This window comes from Capra hircus, chromosome 15 (genome assembly GCF_001704415.2).
Source record: "Capra hircus breed San Clemente chromosome 15, ASM170441v1, whole genome shotgun sequence".
Classification (NCBI taxonomy): Eukaryota; Metazoa; Chordata; class Mammalia; order Artiodactyla; family Bovidae; genus Capra; species Capra hircus.
The window spans coordinates 77163525-77185115 of record NC_030822.1 but is presented as its reverse complement, the minus strand read 5'-3'; the positions used below and the strand labels follow the sequence as shown (position 1 = coordinate 77185115).

Sequence of the window (21591 nt, the reverse complement as noted above, 5' to 3'; positions counted from 1 at the left end):
GTCTATACCTCAGCCTGCCCTTCTCAAAAACAAGCATAACTATAACCTTTTGAATATGTTATTGTGATATTAAGTAAGATAATACATCTGAAGCATTTAATATGATGCCTGGCACATAACAAGTCCTGAAAAATATGTGTGAAATTTAAGTGGAAATTCAGGTTCAAGCATTTAGCAATTCACTGCACAGATTCTCATTTCTTATCCATAAAAAGAAAGTTAATAATATCTCCCTTTTAAGATTTGTGTGATAATTAAATAGTTCATTTGAAAATGTTTTATAAACTAAAATGATAATAAAACATTAATATATATTATAAACATTCTCTGAAAAGGAAAACTGCCTTTCCTCAATGTTTTGCATTTCTTTACTTAACAAGAAATTAGTATGTGAAAAAAAAATAACTATACTTTTATAGGTTAATACAGTTAAGATTTTTTTGCCAAGAATAACCTCTCAGTAGATCAATTGTTCAAACAATTTTAACTGTACCATAATGATTAATATTAATTTTTCATTAGGAGCTCATGAAATAGTTCACAGTTCCTGCCCAATAATCCAGAAATACCTTCAATTTCTCACTATTTTTTATAATTATTGATTTTTTGCATTTTAGTAAAGTTGTATAAAAAAAAATGTTTCTTACCCTAAGTGAATAGTTGAGTGTGAAAGATATTAAAAGGTGAATAGAAGTGAGAGAAATAATTTGATTTTGAAACCTTTTCAACATAAGTATTATACTGTATTTTATTACTGATCCTAAATTACTCTATTAATAAAGCATTCACATACCATATTAGAGGACATTTCATTTACTTACCTTTCTATTCTCTATAGGTATAAAGCACAGAATCTTGACCATGTGGAGATTCAATATGTTATACAATTAATGAAAGATTCAATTAATTAATTATTCATTACAGAGCTAATCAGAATAATTCTTGGATATTCTTTTACCCACGGATTTTATGTCATTTTCACCGAAATAGCAATACAGAGTATGAAGTGGTAGAACATAAAAATATAAACAGAATTAATGTAACTACTAAAAAATTAAATATCCTTCAACGTAAGAAAGGAATACCTTTAATGTTGCCACTGCCCAGCTTCTTTCCTGATCTATCCAAGATGGAAGTTGATCACGTATTCTTTGTTGAGAGTCCTTTTTAATTAGAGCAATTATTTCCCTTAGTACATTTGGTAAAATTCAGACTTTAAAAAATTTTTGTTAAACTGACCAGCTAATTTTATGAACACTATTTTGGTTTTTAAGAAGAACCTCATTCTATGTATTTTTCATTTATATCTATTTTATAAATCAATATGGTAAAATTCTACATAAGGTATAGATAACAATTTAGAAAAATGCAACATTTATTTTCATAATGTTTATTCCTTTGTAAAACTTCAGAAAAACTCAAATGTAATATGAAATCACCATAAGACTGCATTATTTTTTATTATATCTTGCATTTCCAACATAATCTAGGTTTTGCATTACAGTTTGGATAGGCTGCTTTGAAGAATAATTTTATCCATTACCTGTCAAGGTAGAAAATTACTGGAAAAAAAAGCTAATTTGAATAAAGTTTCAAAAGATAAGTGAAGTAATTTTTAATTTCACTTAGTTAAGAAAACTTTCCTAGCTATCCTACAAGATTTAATTTTCTTAGAGTTTCAAAATACATATACTGAAAAAAGAAACCATATTAATTTCTTATGTTTAATTAAATATTCTCAAAAAAATATGTCCTTAAGGACAAAAAATATATATCAGTCCATTTTATATTAGGGCAATAGAGGGAAGGACATATTCCTCTAATTAAAATGTAATTTCAACAGTAACTTAAAACTACTTTGAAGCAAATTATATTTCATGAAGTCAAAATCAGAATTACTTTCCCTAAGAATGAAATAATAATTTTAATTATTCTAACTTACAACTTTCCGCAACATGTCTCCAACCACCACACCTGTAAATGTATCCCATTCCTATTTAACAAAAATATGAGAAACACAAAAAGATAAATATTCTAACCATTTAACAAATCTTTTTAAATTTCCCCATAAGACAGCTTACAATTTAGCTTTCTAAAAAACATGGAGGAAAAAATTCCTTTCATATCTTCCCAACTCTTAATATATTATGAGTTTATGTACCTTACCAATATAAAACATTATGTTGGTAACATACCAACATTAAAATGAAATCTATTAGAATAATTAAAAGAAAAAATATAACCACGTTAAACACATGTGAGTCTCAACATCTAAAAATCAAAATGTCTATACAGTTAGCATTGTCATTATCTTTAATTTGTCCTATTACATGCTATTCTTCACTAATATATAAGCAGTAAGATGCATCAGAAGTTTAAAAATTGTGTATACTGGGAAAAATAGAGAAAAGTCACATCATTAACTTATCTTTTCCAACGTATAGGGAGAAGATGGCCATTGCTACTTTTTTTCCCTAATTAACTCATGGAATCAAAATTGATCAAGTGTTACAGAATCTAGAGCTCTTTGAAAATCTATGTCTTCACTCTGGGTTACCCGATCAGATAATTATGGGCACTACCATATTATTTGTTATACACTGGCCAGCATAAGAATAATATTTGAGTGCAATATGGAAAAACTACCAAAGCAACATACTGCCTCTACTCACTCTTCCTACTGGAGTTATACAGTCACAAATAAATAAAATGCAAATTATTACTACTATTTTATGTGAGTCAAGGAAAAGTGTTCTCTTTTCCCAGTGATAAGTTATTTATACTTCAAGAGAGAAAACTAAGTCTCGTACAACAGAGCTTATTGATCATGATGAAAAGTATACAGGAAGAAGGAAATGCATCAAAGTAAATGGTATAAATAAAAGTAGCCAAATCAAAATCAGGATAAATGTATACAAGTCATCCAGAGTATTTGGAGTTAGAAAGAGAGAGAGAACAGTCATATGGAATGGCACGTATTCAAATAAGGAGAATCCAGAGCGTAGTTAAAATCTGATCATAGACTGTTAAAGGTTACCAGGTCAATAGGTCAAAGTGCACTGTCCATACACTATTCCCTGCCACTCTGGCTACAGCAAGCCCACTTTAATGAAAATGGCAGAAATAATGAGGAAAATCACTTACAAAGAATTTTTTTAACATTAGAAGTAAATTAGAGATGGATTACTTAGCCCTATCTTAAAGGACATTTCTTTCAAGTCTGAGAGGGGGTTATATGGCAGAGCAGAAATGAAGACATAAACAAAATAAGATAAATTATACATGAAAAGATTAATATAAATCTTCAGACTCAAGAAGGAGGTTTCTGAGAATGACTCACTCTTGTTTCACGTGCTGATTCTAAGCATGCGAATGTAAATGGTAAATAATGTACTGCTATACTCGTATAGCTTCATATTTTTATATATCAGCCCCCTTGCTTAGATAAGGAAAATAATAAGGCTGATTCTTCTGGTGTCCTGGAAAAGTACACTTGTGCTCAGAAAAATCTTGGTAGTATGGCAAGTTAGGGAGAAGGCAATGGCACCCCACTCCAGCACTCTTGCCTGGAAAGTCCCATGGATGGAGGAGCCTGGTGGGCTACAGTCCAAGGGGGCACTAAGAGTCAGACACAAGTGAACGACTTCCCTTTCACTTTTCACTTTCATGCATTAGAGGGGGAAATGGCAACCCACTTCAGTGTTCTTGCCTGGAGAATCCCAGGGACGGGGCAGCCTGGTGGGCTGCCGTCTATGGGGTCGCACAGAGTCGGACACGACTCAAGTGACCTTGCATGGCAAGTTAGAGTTCTTTCCCTGCCTTATCATTCCTTCAGAATATCTGGCTCAACCACAGGAGAGTAGAACTGGAAATCAGCATCATACACTAAATTTCTGACTAAGTAAACAATGAATAGGTCGATATGGAATTTCCAGCCTTAAGCAATTTCTAATCTAACTAAAAGTCCACCCGTTACCAAATTTCTATGCAACTCAATTTTCCTCCTTTTCTTCTACTTACATTTTCTTGAAAAAGTTCAGGATGCATGCCTCGAATGAAATGCAAAGCGAACATCAACTGATCAGCCTGAAAAGAATAACAGATATTATTTTGCTTTTTCTAAATGTCTGTTTTTGGAAAAGCATAGTCCTTAAATTCTGGTTCATAAATTCTATGCTCTATCATCCAATAATCTACTTTGATCAATATAAAAATGACTATTCAGATGGCATCTACATAGGACAATTCTTCTAAGTTGGCAGTGGAAGTATAGAGAGAGACCTAATATTTAGAAGCAGTGCTAAGGAATAATCAGTGCATATATCTCATTAAAAAAGACAAAAACAACAACAACAACAAAACAGATTTAACTATAAGGTTTAGATTAGACATTATTAACCACATCAACCTCTTGCATTAGTAATCTCCAGTTTGTCATTGTGTATGTTATATGCTCACGAACATCCCATATCCCCATAGAATGCAAGAAATTGCATTTCTAGAAATTTGTGCAAATAGATTACAAATGTACTCTAAATAAGAAATGAGGGTACTCATTGCAAGGCTTTTTACAGTGGAGGGGTAAGCTGAAACAACATGAATGTTCCAAGTCTATCATGAAAATAGTCAAATAGAAGTACACAGCATAGTTCATAGTTTATTTAAACAAATATTTTTATATAAACAGACATGCATATATATCTGCAAAAGAAATTAGAAACAGATAATAAAGTTTTTATCAGTGATTTGAAATTACAGTTTAGTTTTGTTTCCTTATTTGATGTATTTTGGAAATTTTATAAAATAAGCTTCGGTCATTTCTGTCAAAGAAAGTAATGAGTTTACCAATATAAACAAAACCATCTGCTAAAGCACCATGTTTCCTACTGAATTCTAATATAAATTTTATTTAGCTTTTTCCATACTGTAAATCATACTTTATATCTAGTATTACAGGTATGTATGATTATAAACCTACAAATAGAAGGATATTATGATACAATATATATATATGATACATTCAAAAACAACAACAAAAACAACACTCTCCTGTAATCATTACCAGCAAGTAACAGGAAGACTCTACACACGGACATTACCAGATGGTCAACACTGAAATCAGACTGATTATATTCCTTGCAGCCAAAGATGGAGAAGCTCTATACAGTCGACAAAAACAAGACCAGGAGCTAACTGTGACTCAGATCATGAACTCCTTATTACCAAATTCAGACATTCAGATATGACCTAAATCAAATCCCTTATGATTATACAATGGAAGTGAGAAACAGATTTAAGGACCTAGTTCTGATAGATAGAGTGCCTGATGAACTATGGAATGAGGTTCGTGACATTGTACATGAGACAGGGATCAAGACCATCCCCATGGAAAAGAAATGCAAAATGCAAAATGGCTGTCTGGGGAGGGCTTACAAATAGCTGTGAAAAGAAGAGAAGTGAAATGCAAAGGAGAAAAGGAAAGATATAAGCATCTGAATGCAGAGTTCCAAAGAACAGCAAGAAAAGATAAGAAGGCCTTTTCCGAGATCAATGCAAAGAAATAGAGGAAAACAATAGAATGGAAAAGACTAGAGATCTCTTCAAGAAAAATAGAGATACCAAGGGAACATTTCATGCAAAGATGGGCTCAATAAAGGACAGAAATGGTATGGACCTAACAGAAGCAGAAGATATTAAGAAGAGATGGCAAGAATACACAGAAGAACTGTACAAAAAAGATCTTCATGACCAAGATAATCATGATGGTGTGATCACTCATCTAGAACCAGACATCCTGGAATGTGAAGTCAAGTGGGCCTTAGAAAGCATCACTACAAACAAAGCTAGTGGAGGTGATGGAATTCCAGTTGAGCTAGTTCAAATCCTGAAAGATGATGCTGTGAAAGTGCTGCACTCAATATGCCAACAAATTTGGAAAACTCAGCAGTGGCCACAGGACTGGAAAAGGTCAGTTTTCATTCCAGTCCCAAAGAAAGCCAATGCCAAAGAATGCTCAAACTACCACACAATTGCACTCATCTCACATGCTAATAAAGCAATGCTCACAATTCTCCAAGCCAGGCTTCAGCAATACATACCGTGAACTTCCTGATGTTCAAGCTGGTTTTAGAAAAGGCAGAGGAACCAGAGATCAAATTGCCAACATCCGCTGGATCATGGAAAAAGCAAGAGAGTTCCAGAAAAACATCTATTTCTGCTTTATTGACTATGCCAAAGTCTTTGACTGTGTAGATCACAATAAACTTGGAAAATTCTGAAAGAGATGGGAATACCAGAGAACCTAACCTGCCTCTTGAGAAATCTGTATGCAGGTCAGGAAGCAACAGTTAGAACTGGACATGGAACAACAGACTGCTTCCAAATAGGAAAAGGAGTACATCAAGGCTGCATATTGTCACCCTGCTTATTTAACTTCTATGCAGAGTACATCATGAGAAACGCTGAACTGGAAGAAACACAAGCTGGAATCAAGATTGCTGGGAGAAATATCAATAACCTCAGATATGCAGATGACACCACCCTTATGGCAGAAAGCGAAGAGGCACTAAAAAGCCCCTTGATAAAAGTGAAAGAGGAGAGTAAAAAATTTGGTTTAAAGCTCAACATTCAGAAAATGAAGATCATGGCATCTGGTCCCATCACTTCATGGGAAATAGATGGGGAAACAGTGGAAACAGTGTCAGATTTTATTTTTTGGGGCTCCAAAATCACTGCAGATGGTGATTGCAGCCATGAAATTAAAAGGCGCTTACTCCTTGGAAGAAAAGTTATGACCAACCTAGATAGCATATTCAGAAGCAGAGACTTAACAATGATTTTATAAAGGGGAAAACAATAATTCAAGAATAAACTTAAAAATATAGTTTACTGACAGAGAGAGAACACATTATTTTCAATTATACAGAAGCAAAATCAAGAATGAATTTAATCAAGCTTAAGAATTTTCTGAATACTTGTTAAAAAAAAAAAAACTGTCAATAACCAGGGTTTAAAAATAGTTTGTACCTACAATATTCTTGGATCTACACAGCTCATGAGTCAGAAAATGTGGGTGTTTTACTTTAAGTTAAATTTATATCAGTTTGCTTGGGATCTGTTACAAAATAATTAAATATCAAGAGAATACATAATAAGCAAAATTTCAACTGATCATCTACATAATTAACTAGGCGAAAGAAAAACAGTAAGAAAAGTAGGCCACTGGATGATACCACCATGCCAGCACACACACTCTAGTCAAAATTCTAAAAGAGCCTATTAGAACAGGATTAATACAATATGAGGGAATCTCAAAGTTTACTTTACAGCTGATAAAAAAAAATCACGTTTCCAGATATAATGGTATGTTTTAATGACATCCTATTACCAAGACATCTTTGACATCATGAAAAATGGGTTTGAATTGTAGCTACAACACCTACTATATCTGAGCACCCTAGAGAAAGGTTAGATCTCTATTATCTTGGTTTCCTCCCTTATAAAACAGAACTGCTGAAGGAATCAATTAACAATATGTTAAAGGCACTTAGTTCCTGGGACACTGTAAATTTTAAAAAGCGACAGGTAAAAACTACCTGCTTTACAGTAATAAGATATACTACATAATATTGGAAAGGAAATTTATTTCAAAAATATTTCATAAATCCCATAAATCTCAGAGACTAGTAAGAAGTGAAAAGTGTTATTCATTCATTTGATTTATATTTTATAATATTCATTTCTTTTAAATATGTTTAATGAATAGATGTTACCATATGAAGAAAAGTCTTGTTTTAATCTCAAAGAAGTTGATATAGGATAGATCTTAGGCACTCGCAAGTGCCTAAGTTTGTGCCTGAACCTAAATCATACGTTTTTATAAAGCAGTCCATGCACATTCACCTACACTTCCAGAAATTCTAAAGTGTTATACATAATACTAAAAGTTTTTAGTTTATCAACACAGAAGTATCTAAATTATCAAGTCATTTAATAGTCACAGGTTATATAGTTTTTAAACATGCAACCAGAGAATTTCCACATTTTATTTTATTTAAGAAAACTCATTGTTATAGGAAATATGCAATTCAAATTAAATGATATGTAAGATAAATACAATCATGACATGCCATCAATATTCAAAATCAATGAACTAGCAAATTCATTTGAAGAAAGAGACTAGGTAAGCTGAATAAGCACAAGCTTAGAAGCACTTTCCTTGAAAAAATTTCTATTCATTCATCACCAGACAGTCTTCCTATACCATTTCAGATCTTATAGACATACTTCCACAAGGACAGGGAAACACCAAAATTCATATACTCCCCGCAAATTTCCTTAAACTCTTTTCCCTACTCTTGCCCAGCAGAGTTGGAAATTATTTAACTTCCCTACAAATTCCATTATTTTGTATCTATTCCAAGCAATAAACTGAGATGAAGAAATGATGTGTAAAGGTATTAACTTGGACACAGTTTTGCTATAACCATCATAAACACATTTGGGGGAGTCAAATGTGTTGCTTATCCTAGAATTGTCTAAAGTACTTAGGTTACTAAAATAAACACTTTTGACCTCATGAAGAAAAAAAAAGAAAGATACAGCAAATAATAAAAACTGACAATTTTCTCCATTTGGCTTATAGTTTATTAAAATTCTAAATTTTCTACTATAAGTCAATCATTTTTCTATTCCAGGTCAAAATGCTTTCAACTCACTGTGATGTGAATACTAACAATCCTCTATTTCAAGAGTATATTGTTGCCACATTACCACCACTAACACGACAGCAAATGAGCATGAGAGCAGCTCTGGCACTCAGTTTAATGCGACGCTGACTGCTAAAAACCCCGAAACTTTCACTCAAATATGAAACTGTCTCCATCCTATGTAAGCTTAGAGTGCTAAATCTTCAGAATGTTTTACCATCTCATTTTTGTAATTGCTGTCCTTTCTGCATTTTTATTCACCGCTGAAACTATGGAATGCTGAATTCACTATGAATAGATTTAATATTATTCATACAAAAATAAGGATTTTACAAAACAGATATTCCATCATCAATTAAAAACCTGTCTTAAGAATTACAAACTACAGCCCTTTTAAAAATAATTTCAACTGCTCACAACAAAAAGTATTATCAAGACAGCTAATGAAAAATTCCAGTTGGGTACTAAATGTTGAGGATAGTAAGCCTATAACCCCTCTCTTAGTGCAACAAAATGCTGGCTTTAAATCATGTTGGCACTGAAAAGCTTACTGCATCACTCTCTAATTACATTATTAAAATAGGACAAAAAGGTTCAGATCTCATCAGTAAATATAATGTATCACTAAAAGTAAAATAAGAACATATATTCCCTGGAAAATACAAAGGATTGCAGCTACACTCAGGAGGACTTGCTGGGCCCAGAGCCCAGGGCTGCTGCGGGCGCTGGCTCTCTCTATCCCTCAAGTGCCCTTTAGCTTTTTCACACTCCCTCCTAGGGTCAGACACTACAGCATGAAGTGCTGTACCAGGAGCCCCTACCCTCTTGGTGACAGCATCAGCAGCAATGAAGTAACTCCATGCTTCACTATCCCCGATCAGTCACCACTCTAACCACCCCAGGCCATCCCGGGGCCGCCCACAGCTTGGGGCTCCTGGGTGCACTGCAGCAAGGCCTCTGGCGGAGTCAAGAGAGACAAGAGCGGCCAGAGCAGGAAAACTCAATGCACATCGACTGCTGAAGAGCAAGTGTGTGAGCACAGACATTCAGACCAGCCCTGCTGGACATGAAACAGCATTGCATTTGGCTCTGGTTCTGAGATGAATCATTAAGTGAATGAGGATGGCAGAGTCTCTGGGAAAAGTCCTTCTGCTTAGGGAGGAAGAGAGGTAAGAGGAGAGAACACAAGTTCAAGGTATTCCTAAACTTGGTCGGGGAAAGGGAGGGGAGAGGGCTAAGGGAGGAAGGGGGACAGAAGAGGCATTTTAAAACACACACTGACAACATGCACAAACCTTGAAAACATTATGCTAAGTGAATAAAGCAGTTACAAAAGACAAATACGTACCTGACCCAACTTACACGAGATACTAAGAGCAGTCAGAGTCATAGAAAGAGCAAGTAGGCAGTGGTTGCCAGGGGCTGGGGGATGGGCAATTGTTTATTGGGTAGAGCACTCCAGTTTAAGACAAAAAGTAATTATGTAAATTATTTAATACAGAGATCAAAAATAAATCAATGATTAAAAATAAAATATTAAAAGAGTAATTAAAGTAGACATTCTATAAAGCAAAACTTATTCTTTAAAACACAAATAGGCAAATATGGCAAGTAAGAAAGGTAAAAAATAAACAACTAAAAATAAAGGGACTCTCAAGAGTCTTCTCCAACACCACAGTTCAAAAGCATCAATTCTTTGGTGCTCAGCTTTCTTTACCGTCCAATTCTCACATCGATACATGACTACTGGAAAAATCATAGCTTTGACTATAGAAGCTTTGTCAGCAAAATGATGTCTCTCTTTTTTAATACACTGTCTAGGTTGTCATAGCTTTTCTTCCAAAGAGCAAGCATCCTTTAATTTGGTGGCTGCAGTCACCATCCAAATTGATTTTGGGGCCCAAGAAAATGAAATGTGACACGTTTCCACTTTTTCCCCATCTATTTGCCATGATGTGATAGAAGCAGATGTTATCATCTTCATTTTTTTAATGTTGAGTTCTAAGCCAGCTTTTTCACTCTCCTCTTTCACCTTAATCAAGATGCTGTTTAGTTCCTCCTCACCTTCTGCCATTAAAGTGAATTTTCTAGCTTTTTCTATGATCCAGCAAATGTTGGCAATTTGATCTCTGGTTCCTCTGCCTTTTCTAAATCCTGCTTGAACATCTGGAAGTTTTCAGTTCATGTAACCCTGAAACCTAGCTTGAAGGATTTTGAGCATAATCTTGCTAGCATGTGAAATGAGTGCAATTGCATGGTAATTTGAACATTCTTTGGCATTGCCTTTCTTTGGAATTGAAATGAAAATTGACCTTTTCCATCCTGTGGCCACTGCTGAGTTTTTCAAATTTGCTGGCATCATGAGTGCAGCACTTTAACAGCATCATCTTTTAGGATTTGAAACATCACAGCTGGTAATCCATCACCTGCACTAGCTTTGTTCATAGTGATGCTTCCTAAGGCCCACTTGACTTCATACTCCAGTATGCCTGGCTCTAGGTGAGTGACCAGACCATCATGGCTATCTGGGTTATTAAGAGCTTTTTTGTTTAGGTCTTCTGTATATTCTTGCCACCTCTTCTTAATCTCTTCTGCTTCTGTTAAGTCCTTGCCATTTTCGTCCTTTGCATGAAATGTTTCCTTAGTATCTCCAATTTTCGTAAAGAGATCTCTAGTCTACCCTATTCTATTGTTTTCCTCTATTTCTTTGCGTCGTTCACTTAAGAAAGCTTTCTTGTCTCTCTATTATTCTCTGGAACTCTGCATTCAGTTTAGTATATCTTTGTTTTTCTCCTTTGCCTTTCAGTTCTCTTTTCTCTGCTATTTGTGAGGCCTCCTAAAACAACCACTTTGCCTTCTTGCCTTTCTATTACTTGGGGATGGTTTTGGTCACCGCCTCCTGTACAATGTTATGAACCTCTGTCCATGACACTGGACAGGCACTCTGTCTACCAGATCTAATCCCCTGAATCTATTTGTCACTTCCACTGTAGAATCAAAAGGGATTTGATTTAGGTCATACCTGAATGGCCTAATGGTTTTCCCTACTTTCTTCAATTTGGGCCTGAATTTTGCATAAGAAGCTGATGATGTGAGCCACGGTCAGCTCCCAGTCTTGTTTTTGCTACTGTATAGAGCTTTTCCATCTTTGGCTTCAAAGAATATAACCAATCTGATTTTGGTACTGAGCATCTGGTGATGTCCATGTGTAGAGTCTTCTCTTGTGTTGTCGGAAGAGGGTGCTTGCTATGACTGGCGCATTCTCTTGGCAAAACTATAATTACTTTAAATGTAAGTAGACTAAATGCTCCACTTAAAGGCTGTAGAGTGGCTGAATGAATAAAAAAACAAGGGCCATGTATATGCTGCCTACAAGAGACTCACTTAAGAACTAAAGACAAATAGACTACATTGAAGAGACAGAAAATCTACTCCATGAAAATAAAGCTGAACTATCTTTAAAACACAATTTTACAGACTTTAAAACAAAGACTGTAACAAAGGACATAAAGAGACAGTGTATGGGCATGCTAAGCCTCTTCAGTCAGGTCCAGCTCTTCACGATGCTATGGACTGTATGCAGCCCGCCAGGCTCCTCTGTCCATGGGATTCTCCAGGCAAGAATACTGGAGTAGGCTACCATGTTCTCCTCCAGGGGATATTCCTAGAGGAATATCCCAGGGATCAAACCCACATCTCTTATGTCTCCTGCACAGCAGATGAGTCTATACCACTAGCACCACCATAATGATAAAGGGAGCAATCCAATGAGCAGACATAACAACTGTAAATTGTTATTTTAAAAATGGACAGATGATTTAAATAGACATTTTTCCAAAGAAGACAAACGATTTCAACAGACACATGAAACGATGTTCAACATCACTAACCACTGAGGAAAGACCAATTAAAACCACAAAGAGATACTACCTGACATCTGTCCAGAGTGGCTATGATCAAAAAGACAACAAATAACGAGGGTTCACAAGGATGTGGAGGAAACAGAATCCACACTGTTGGTAGGATTGTAAATTAGTACAGCCACTATGGAAAACAGTATGGAGGCTCTTCAAATGCTAAAAAATAGAACTGTCATAGAATAGTGCAATTGCACTTTGGGGATATTTTTCCAAAAAAAAAAAAACAAAACACTAATTTGAAAAGATACATGCCTCTCTGTGCTCAGTGCATTATTATTTACAATAGCCAAGACATAGAAGCATCCTAAGTGTCCATCCAAAGATGAATGGATAAAGAGGTGTTGTATATACATATGGGGTGGGGGGAACATGCTCAGTTATGTCCAACTCTTTGCAACTCCATGGACTGTAGCCCATCAGGCTCTTCTGTCCATGGAAATTTCCCGGCCAAGAATACTGGACCAGCTTGCCACTTTCTTCTCCAGAGGAGCTTCGTGACCCAGGGGTTGAACCTGTGTGTCTCTTGCATCTCCTGCACTGGCAAACAGATTCTTTACCAGCTGAGCCCCCATTTGGTATACATGTGTATGTACGTATACATATTTGCATATATGAATATGAAGAGAGAAGAAACAGACTATAAGGACATATCGAACGTTAAAGTGATTTACTCTAATGAAGGACTGAGTTGGAGGAGAGTGCCTGGTGTGCTGCGACTCATGGGGTCGCAAAGTCGGACATGACTGAGCGGCTGAACTGAACTGAAAATAAGTGTTTACAGAGTTTTCCATATGGCTCATTAAATTTGAAACATTTTATGACAATATTTTTAAATTTTGTGTAATTAAATTTTACAAAGTTTTATATGAGGCAGTGGATTATAGAAAATGTTTAAATATCTCGTGAACCTATAACCAATGAAGCTACTGACATATCATCCTTATATCTAGGATCATAACCAGTGACAAAATGGGCTTTGAGATTATTCTCTTACAATTCCTCCTTTTATACAAACTAAAATTGAAGGCTGAATGGCTGATTTTTAGAATGACAGTAAGCTATGAGTCCTTTCAAAAATATATATATATATCCACAATTTTCATTAGAGAAGGAATTCTGCAGAAATGCTCAACTATAATTCTTCAAATTTCCAATAACATTCCTTGTCAATAAACTCTTTGAAGGGTTTATTCTCTGTCTAAAGTAAACATCTTCAATAAACTCACTCTAATCATAAAAACTACTATCTCGTGCTGAAGAATATAAAAAGTATATCTTTTTCAAGATCTTCTAAGAAGTCTATATAATTGGACCATAGTAACTCTATTTCTCTCTTACAGTTAACTGCCTTTACAAAGTGCTTTTTTAAAAATCATGTCTCAAGCTATTTCCAAGGATTGATTTTTTTTTAATAAAATAGTCCTATGTGAAAACCTTCTGTATTTTCTATAATATTCTAAAATTTCTAAAAATGATTCAGTTTATTCCTCTGGTTGCCTTGCAATTTGAAGACGTCTATGACAGATTTCCTTCAAAACACAGAATCATGTATTAGTTTACCTTGTAACTCAGGGAAAGTTTTGTCCCCAGCCTAGGGGACATCCGGCAGTGCTGAGGTGTTTTTGATTGTCAGAATGGGGAAAGGGAATGCTAATGGTACCAGAAGGTAGAGGCCGGAGGTGACATTAATAGCATAACATGCACAAAATGACCCCCACAACAAATAACCATGTGGCCCAAAATGTCCTGAGTACTAAGACTGAGAAACATCTGCTAGAAGATGATCTCCCTAGCCCCCCCTTGTCCCCTCCCCTCTGGTCACTGACAAGTGCAGGGCTAAGCCAGCTAGTGAAGCTGTCCCTTTTCTCTCCACTACAACCTGGGTGCTCGAAGACATTCTGCAAAAATATCAGAAATGTCAATTCTAATACCTTTCCAGTAGGTAAAAGGATGTACAATTTAATATAATTTAACCTAATACTGTATTAAATAAAGGTTCAGGTAATATTTTATAAGTGAAAGACAATATTTCTTACCTTAAATAGACAACGACATATATATTCATAAACCATATGTTTTAATGAGTTGATAAGAGACTTAATCCTCTGTTCTGTATTTTCAGAATCCTGCAGATGATAATTTGAAAATTGAGAAACCATTAGGAAACTCATGAACATTTAAAAAGTACCTCACAGTTTAATCATGCTTATAAACTCTTGTTCCACACTCAAAACTGATTCTGGAGCAATTATCTTCATCAGTCAGACTCAAGGGACTAAACAAATAAATATACTAAATTTCTACATTAACACAATAAAAAACTGATGTATTTTTTAATGTATAGAGTTGAAGCTTTCAATAAATGAAAATTATAATCAATTATAATATGAATTGAATTTGGCCTACCATTTTTAATTTCTACTGGCATTAAAAATACTGCATCAACCTGGGTTAAACTCATTTAATGACCTGTATTATAATTACCAATCCAGTCTCAAAATAGTATGACCAGAACCATACTATAAAGAATTTTCTTATCCCCAGCATAAGAACCTAAATAATCTTAAATCTTGCTCATCTTTCATGAATTTGAAATTTAAGGTGTCAAAATTCATATAAGTTTTAGTTTTTTACCTATTTTTGTATTTTCAATATATATGATTGCCATAATTTGAAAAATATCACTAATGGCTATTTTATTTAATTAATGAAAAATGGCTTGGGTTAGGAATAGTGGACAAGGATGGTATAAAAGCTGGCCTTTTCCCTAACTGTAATATGAGTGTCACATCTCACTTTATTCAGGGTACATTTGGAGAATACATGCCTTGTAAAATTCAATCCTGGTATAACATTTAGACAAAATTTGCTTACTTCCTTATGATGATAACAGACAAGAAAAAAAAACAAGCAAAATATTTAGAGAAGTACACCCAGAATGAGAAATAAAATGTGTGAAATTAGCAGAAAACATTGTGACCTGGTACACAGATATATCAAACATAGGTTTCTGACCTTGGTTTCAAGCTTCTGGTTAGTAGCATGTTCTAACCAAGAGAGCTCATTATTCACAGTTCACATCACAAACACTCTTGTTAATTCTACTATTTAATAACAAAGATCATATGTGAAATTAAAACTTGGATCCACTAAAAAACAAGCTAATGTGAGACAGAATACAGTACCTACAAGACAGAGTAGATTTTCAAAACAATGGAAAACAAAATTTAAGATTATATTACTTTTTTAAATAAACTCAAATGCCCACCTCAACACATAGGTGCAAATACACATACATACATATTCAAAGGTAAATGTTATTCAACAGCCATATTATCACAGAACTATTGTCACTGAAAAAATACCAAGCTATAAGCTTTTCTAAACAGTATAAAATAATCAGTATTTTTATTAAATTTAGACCTTGTAATGTGTTTTTCAGTTCTTATATTTTATGTGATCACTGAATTTTAACATAAATACCTTTTTACTAAAAGATAAAAATCAATTTTAAATGAACTTTTTACTATACACTCTCAAGTTTTATAAAAAATTATTAATGGAAAAGAAGTATAATATAAATGACTCTTAAGTTTACTTGTTGACACAGTAAATTAGAAATAAGATCAATATGTCATGAATGAGCTATCACAAACTTCACACTACTGTTTTTGTAAAACTCTTCTACCAACACAATATTATAAATGGTATAACTAAAGTTAACAATTAAAACTCAAAATTTTTTAACACATTTAAGTATTCTGCAGCACAACCCTGCAACCTGAAACCTAGTCTTTGTCCAAAGGACATTATGAATATATGTGGGAGAAATGCTTATCTTATTTCCCAGGAGTGATAAATAGGTTTTACTAAAAACGCCTACCTCCAAAATATAAGTTCTTTGTCAGCTGTCATTTTATTTCCAATCTGAATGTAAGAACTTTAGATGATTTATTTTAGTGGAAAAGACATTAGTAAACCTTAATCACATACTCAAAGATTTTCTGAAATAATTTATTAATGAAAATATTAATAGTCCCGCCAATGAAGACAATACTTTTTCTTGATTTATGCTCCAGTATATCACCCGTGCAACTAGAAAATGCCTGCCATATGCTAAGTTTGCACTAAATATTAATTGAATGTCTTTCCTCAGAAAGACAGACTTAAGTAAACCTACTTGGATATGAAATTTTGCTCCCTAATTTATCTAAAAGAATAAAGTATTTGCACCCAAAATATAATCCTAAAAATACTTATATTAGTATTATATCAAACATAAAAACTATAAAAAACAATTTTTGAATTTGGTTTCATAAAAAATATTATTGAAATAAATTAAAAGCAAACAATAAGCCTTAAATATTAGTAACATATGACAAAGATTTAATGTCCTTAATATATAAGAATCTCTTATAAATCAAATTTCAAAATACTAATATAACAGAATATAAAAAAATCATAATTCACCAAAGAAAAAACACAAATAATCTGATTTCTACAAGTGATTTTACCTTACAAATGGCTAAAGACTTTCAAATATAGTGAAATATTTTTCAATTACCTAATAGGCTAATTATTAAAAGATATATAATATCCATTTTTGCTTAGTGAAAGTCATTCAGTCGTGTCCAACTCTGTGCAACCCTATGAACTGCAGCCTGCCAGGCTCCTCTGTCCATGGGATTCTCCAAGCCTGAATACTGGAGTGGGTTTCCATGCCCTTCTCCAGGGTGCCGGGGGCCAGCGTGAGGAATTCCGCCCATGGCAAAGGTCATGAGGAAGGAGGCTTGGCAGACGCAAAGGCATGATCAAGCCTCAGGAAACCCCGTTCCCGAGCATCTAACCCCAAAACCAGAGTCTGTTTTATGCTCTCACCTACACCTCTGACTTTACGGGGGGCTCTCCCCCATAACCGTTTCTCTTGGAGAAGGAGTAAACGCGCAGCTCCAAGGCAATAAAAATTCCTGGGTGTGACAAGAGTGTTTCAGCTTACGGACTCCTCTGAAAATCTAGCCCACCTGTATACGTTTGTCCGGCCACATGTGATTGTTTACAGCCTCCAAATCTGAGAGGCATGAGATGTTTTAGACTTATTAAAGGCGAATTCTTTTGGGGAGTTAGAAATTATTAGTATAATGGGTTGGTTAGGAATTATTTGGTGAAGGGTTCTTCATTTGTTGTGTCAATAATTGCTGCTAATTCCCTGCCCTGGGCGGGACAAGGATGTCTCAGGTCAAACCTCTCTGCTGACAGACAGCTTGTGTGACAGGATTATCCATACTCCTGCCACATGATTGTTTACTACCTCTCAACCATAAACAGCACAGAGTTTTGGAGTATTTTGAGAGTCTTAATTAGCATAGGACTTTTTCTTCTTGTTGAGTCAATGATTGCCGCCAGGCCTCCATATCCTTAGGCACCTGGGAATATATTAATCAATACATTTGGACTATAGAAAAGGGAAATATAGTAGTTTTTGATGTTAGCAATACTAGACTTTTTGAGTTAATGAATTTTCTCTTTTGTAATAGGTCACTGTACTTTGTTATAAATCACTGTGTCCTTGCTATGTGAAAATGTAACTTTATCATATCTTAAGACTAAATAGATCTTAAGGGGAGCATTGGTGAAAGGATTTTCATTTGTTGGGCTGATGTTTGCTGCTAAATCTCCATGTTCCCTACCCTTATAATGAATATAACTAACATATAGGAGAAATAAGTATTAACCTTTAAGCATATAGGAGAAATAAGTATTAACCTTTAAGATTAATCATGTTAACCTTGGGTTAAATAAATTCCTTTCTTGATTGTAACTCACTATACCCTCACCCTATAGGAATGTAACTTTATTTGGAGGGTGGTGCCTGGTTTAAGAAAAAACACCCTTGGAAGAAATAAGTTTTTTGGTTATCAGAAAGAAAGGATCATAAAATGTCAGCAGGTCTCACTCATGGCCAGAAGATGATGTAATATCCCTAAGACCTTTTTTTATACATTTATGTGAAGCACCTGATTTTGATAAAGGTCAGGACTGCTGACCCCCACGTGACTCTGTATTCATCCCTATGTGTAACAAAAGGTATATAAGCAAACCCAAAAATAAAGAAATCGGATCAGTTTCCGGCAAGACTGATTCCTCCATGTCGCTTCTTTCTTGCTCCCGTTTTTCTGGCTGAATTCCCATCTGGAGCATGTATGCTATTCCACGTAATCCAAGTTATTCAGCCTCCTTTTCTCCACTAATCTTCCTACTACACTATCCATTTCTAATCTCTCTATATCTGTGATTAAATATGTATTTTTCCAAAGACGCCGACTCCGTCCCCCCACCTTCGAATCACCCTGGATCCACCGGGGCTGGACCCCGGCACCAGGGGATCTTCCCAACCCAGGAATTGACCTGTATTCTTGGTTCTCCTTATTGCAGGCAGATTCTTAACCATCTGAATAAGGAATGATGGAAAAAGGTCCCTGTTGTTTTATTATTTTAATACACCAACAGCATATATTTCCAAAGGATGATTAGACACCATTTGTCTAAAGACTTACGTATATGCATTTTTATCCCAACTATCCAAGTCCAGGAAGTTAACTAGGAAAATAATTAGAGAAACAAAAAACTAGGGAAAAACAATCCTATAAGTATCTAGCTATTTTAAACATAACCCACAAATTCTTTGACGTCTGTCAGGAGGTGAAGTCCCTCCCTTTCCCCTTCTTAAATCTGGGCAGGCTCTGACTGCTTCAACCAAAAGAATACAGCAGAAATGACCCAAGGTTGGGTTATAAAGTGGGAGGTGGGAGGGGAGGTTCAGGATTGGGAACACGTGACACCCGTGGCGGACTCATGTTGATGTATAGCAAAACTAATACAGTACTGTAAAGTAAAATAAAGTTTTAAAAAAATTTTTAGCAAAACTAATACAGTACTGTAAAGTAAAATAAAGTTTTAAAAAAATTTTTAAAAACCCCCACAATTCAGCTTCTGCCTTTTCCACTGGAATTCATGTTTGGTATCTCAGTGTGCACTATGAGAAACTCACCTACTCTGCACTGTGAGGAAACCAAGCCTCACACAGAGGTGCCGCAGTCTGCAGCCCGCCATCAGGTCCACCCGCCCCAGTGGGCCTCTCTGAACCCACTCCCTCTCAGTTCCTCCCAGCCGAGCCCCAGGCCCTGTGAGGCAGCCGTAAGCCAGACCTGCCGGGCCCTGACCAAATTCCCCACAGAATCGATTAGCATAAAAGGAACACTTTAACCTGCCAACTTTAGATGTAAATACATATTCAGCAGAGATAACCAGAACACTCCACAGGAGGTAGTTAAATAAAGGATACAACTTCAAAGGAGACGGAAATGGCAACCACTCCAGTACTCTTGCCTGGAAAATTCCATGGATGGAGGAGACTGGTAGGCTACAGTCCATGGGGTCACACAGAGTCAGACACAATTGAGCGACTTCACTTTCTTTCTTTCTATTTCCTTTGGAGAAGGAAATGGCAACCCACTCCAGTGTTCTTGCCTGGAGAATCCCATGGACAGAGGAGCCTAGTGGGCTACAGTCTATGGGGTTGCAAAGAGTCGGACACGACTAAGCAACTAACACACACACATATAGCCTCAAAAGTTCTCAAAAACATCGTGTAGGTTTATATTTATGGACGTGAAAATTGTGTACAGTATATTTTTAAAGCACAGTATTATACCTTTTGGGTAAACTTATGTGTATTTTTTAACATATTCCCTCCATTAGAATACAAACTTGATAAAAGAGTGTATATTCCTGTATTTCCATTTTCTAGAATACCTATAACATACTACAGTCTCAAACAACAAGTGTGTGCTCAGTTGCTCAGTCATGTCCGACTCTGCAACCCCATGGACTGTAGCCCATTAGGTTCCTCTGTCCACGGAATTCTCCAGGAAGAATCACTTTGCCGTGCCCTCCTCCAGAGGATCATTCCAACCCCAGGATCAAACCCAGGTCTCCTGAATTGGCAGGCAGGTTCTTTACTGCTGAGCCAAATGGGAAGCCCCCAAACAACAAGGGTATATTATGAAATTTTAAATGTTGTTTTCCCCAGGTAATGAGATTATGTGGTTAATTTCTGATCTTCCAGGTTTTTTTATGATCATCTTAGAACATAATCATTTATTAATTTATAATCATAAATCATTTCCATTAAGATGGGTGTCACATTGAGACAGTTTGTTAAAAACACAAAATGCAACTAAGGAACCAACTTCTTTTAAATATAGTTTAAAGGTGTTATATTTGGTCTTTTGAAATGTAATTCTAAGCAACTTCACTCAAGAAATTATTATAAATTCAGCACCTAATAAAGCAATCTCTCTTATTCAGTCTCAGCTATAGGGTAGCCATCAGCATACCTGTTTGTTTTGCAGAGCTCGCTGGAAAAGTCGGAGAAATGAAGCCAGGCTAAAGCGATACATGTTGTTAATTTTGGACAAGTCAGAGATAATGAAGTACATCTTGCTGCCACTCTCAGCCAAAGGGAGATAGGCATCCCGCTCCTGTGGAACAAGGCGGGGTGGAGGGGGGGATAACACCTTAGTACCAGCGCTCACGGCCACCTGCAGGCTCCTGTGCACATCCTTACTCTGCCAACACACAGACAATGAATACAGATGAACCACAGAAGCCTACTACTCAGACATCATAATCCAGCTTTTATATTTTTACACTTTTATACTTTGATGAAACTACATCAATGTATTCTAAATACATCTCTACTCTGATTACAGAGCAGTACAAGGGATGGTTTTACTGAAGACCAAGCACACTTGCATTAGGAGAAAGAGGTAAACACTTGTATTGGGGTAAGATGAAATGGTAAACAGTCGTGATTAGAGGCCACGTCGGTCATGTGAGACAGCATGGCACTACAGCTATCCCTGAAGTGGAGAAAAGTCAGAACAATGAATGTAGCATGTGGG

General features: G+C 35.5%; 1 protein-coding gene across 1 annotated transcript in view; it reads right to left on the bottom strand.

Moving 5' to 3' along the window:
• Nucleotides 1-21591, bottom strand: part of DYNC2H1 (dynein cytoplasmic 2 heavy chain 1) — a 399579-nt gene that overhangs the window by 190479 nt on the left and 187509 nt on the right. The window contains exons 69-73 of the mRNA XM_013969394.2: nt 21025-21168; nt 14665-14754; nt 4021-4086; nt 1943-1993; nt 1086-1163 (exon numbers count right to left, since the gene is read on the bottom strand). Coding sequence (XP_013824848.2) covers nt 1086-1163; nt 1943-1993; nt 4021-4086; nt 14665-14754; nt 21025-21168 — 429 coding nt within the window. The remainder of the gene's footprint in view (nt 1-1085; nt 1164-1942; nt 1994-4020; nt 4087-14664; nt 14755-21024; nt 21169-21591) is intronic.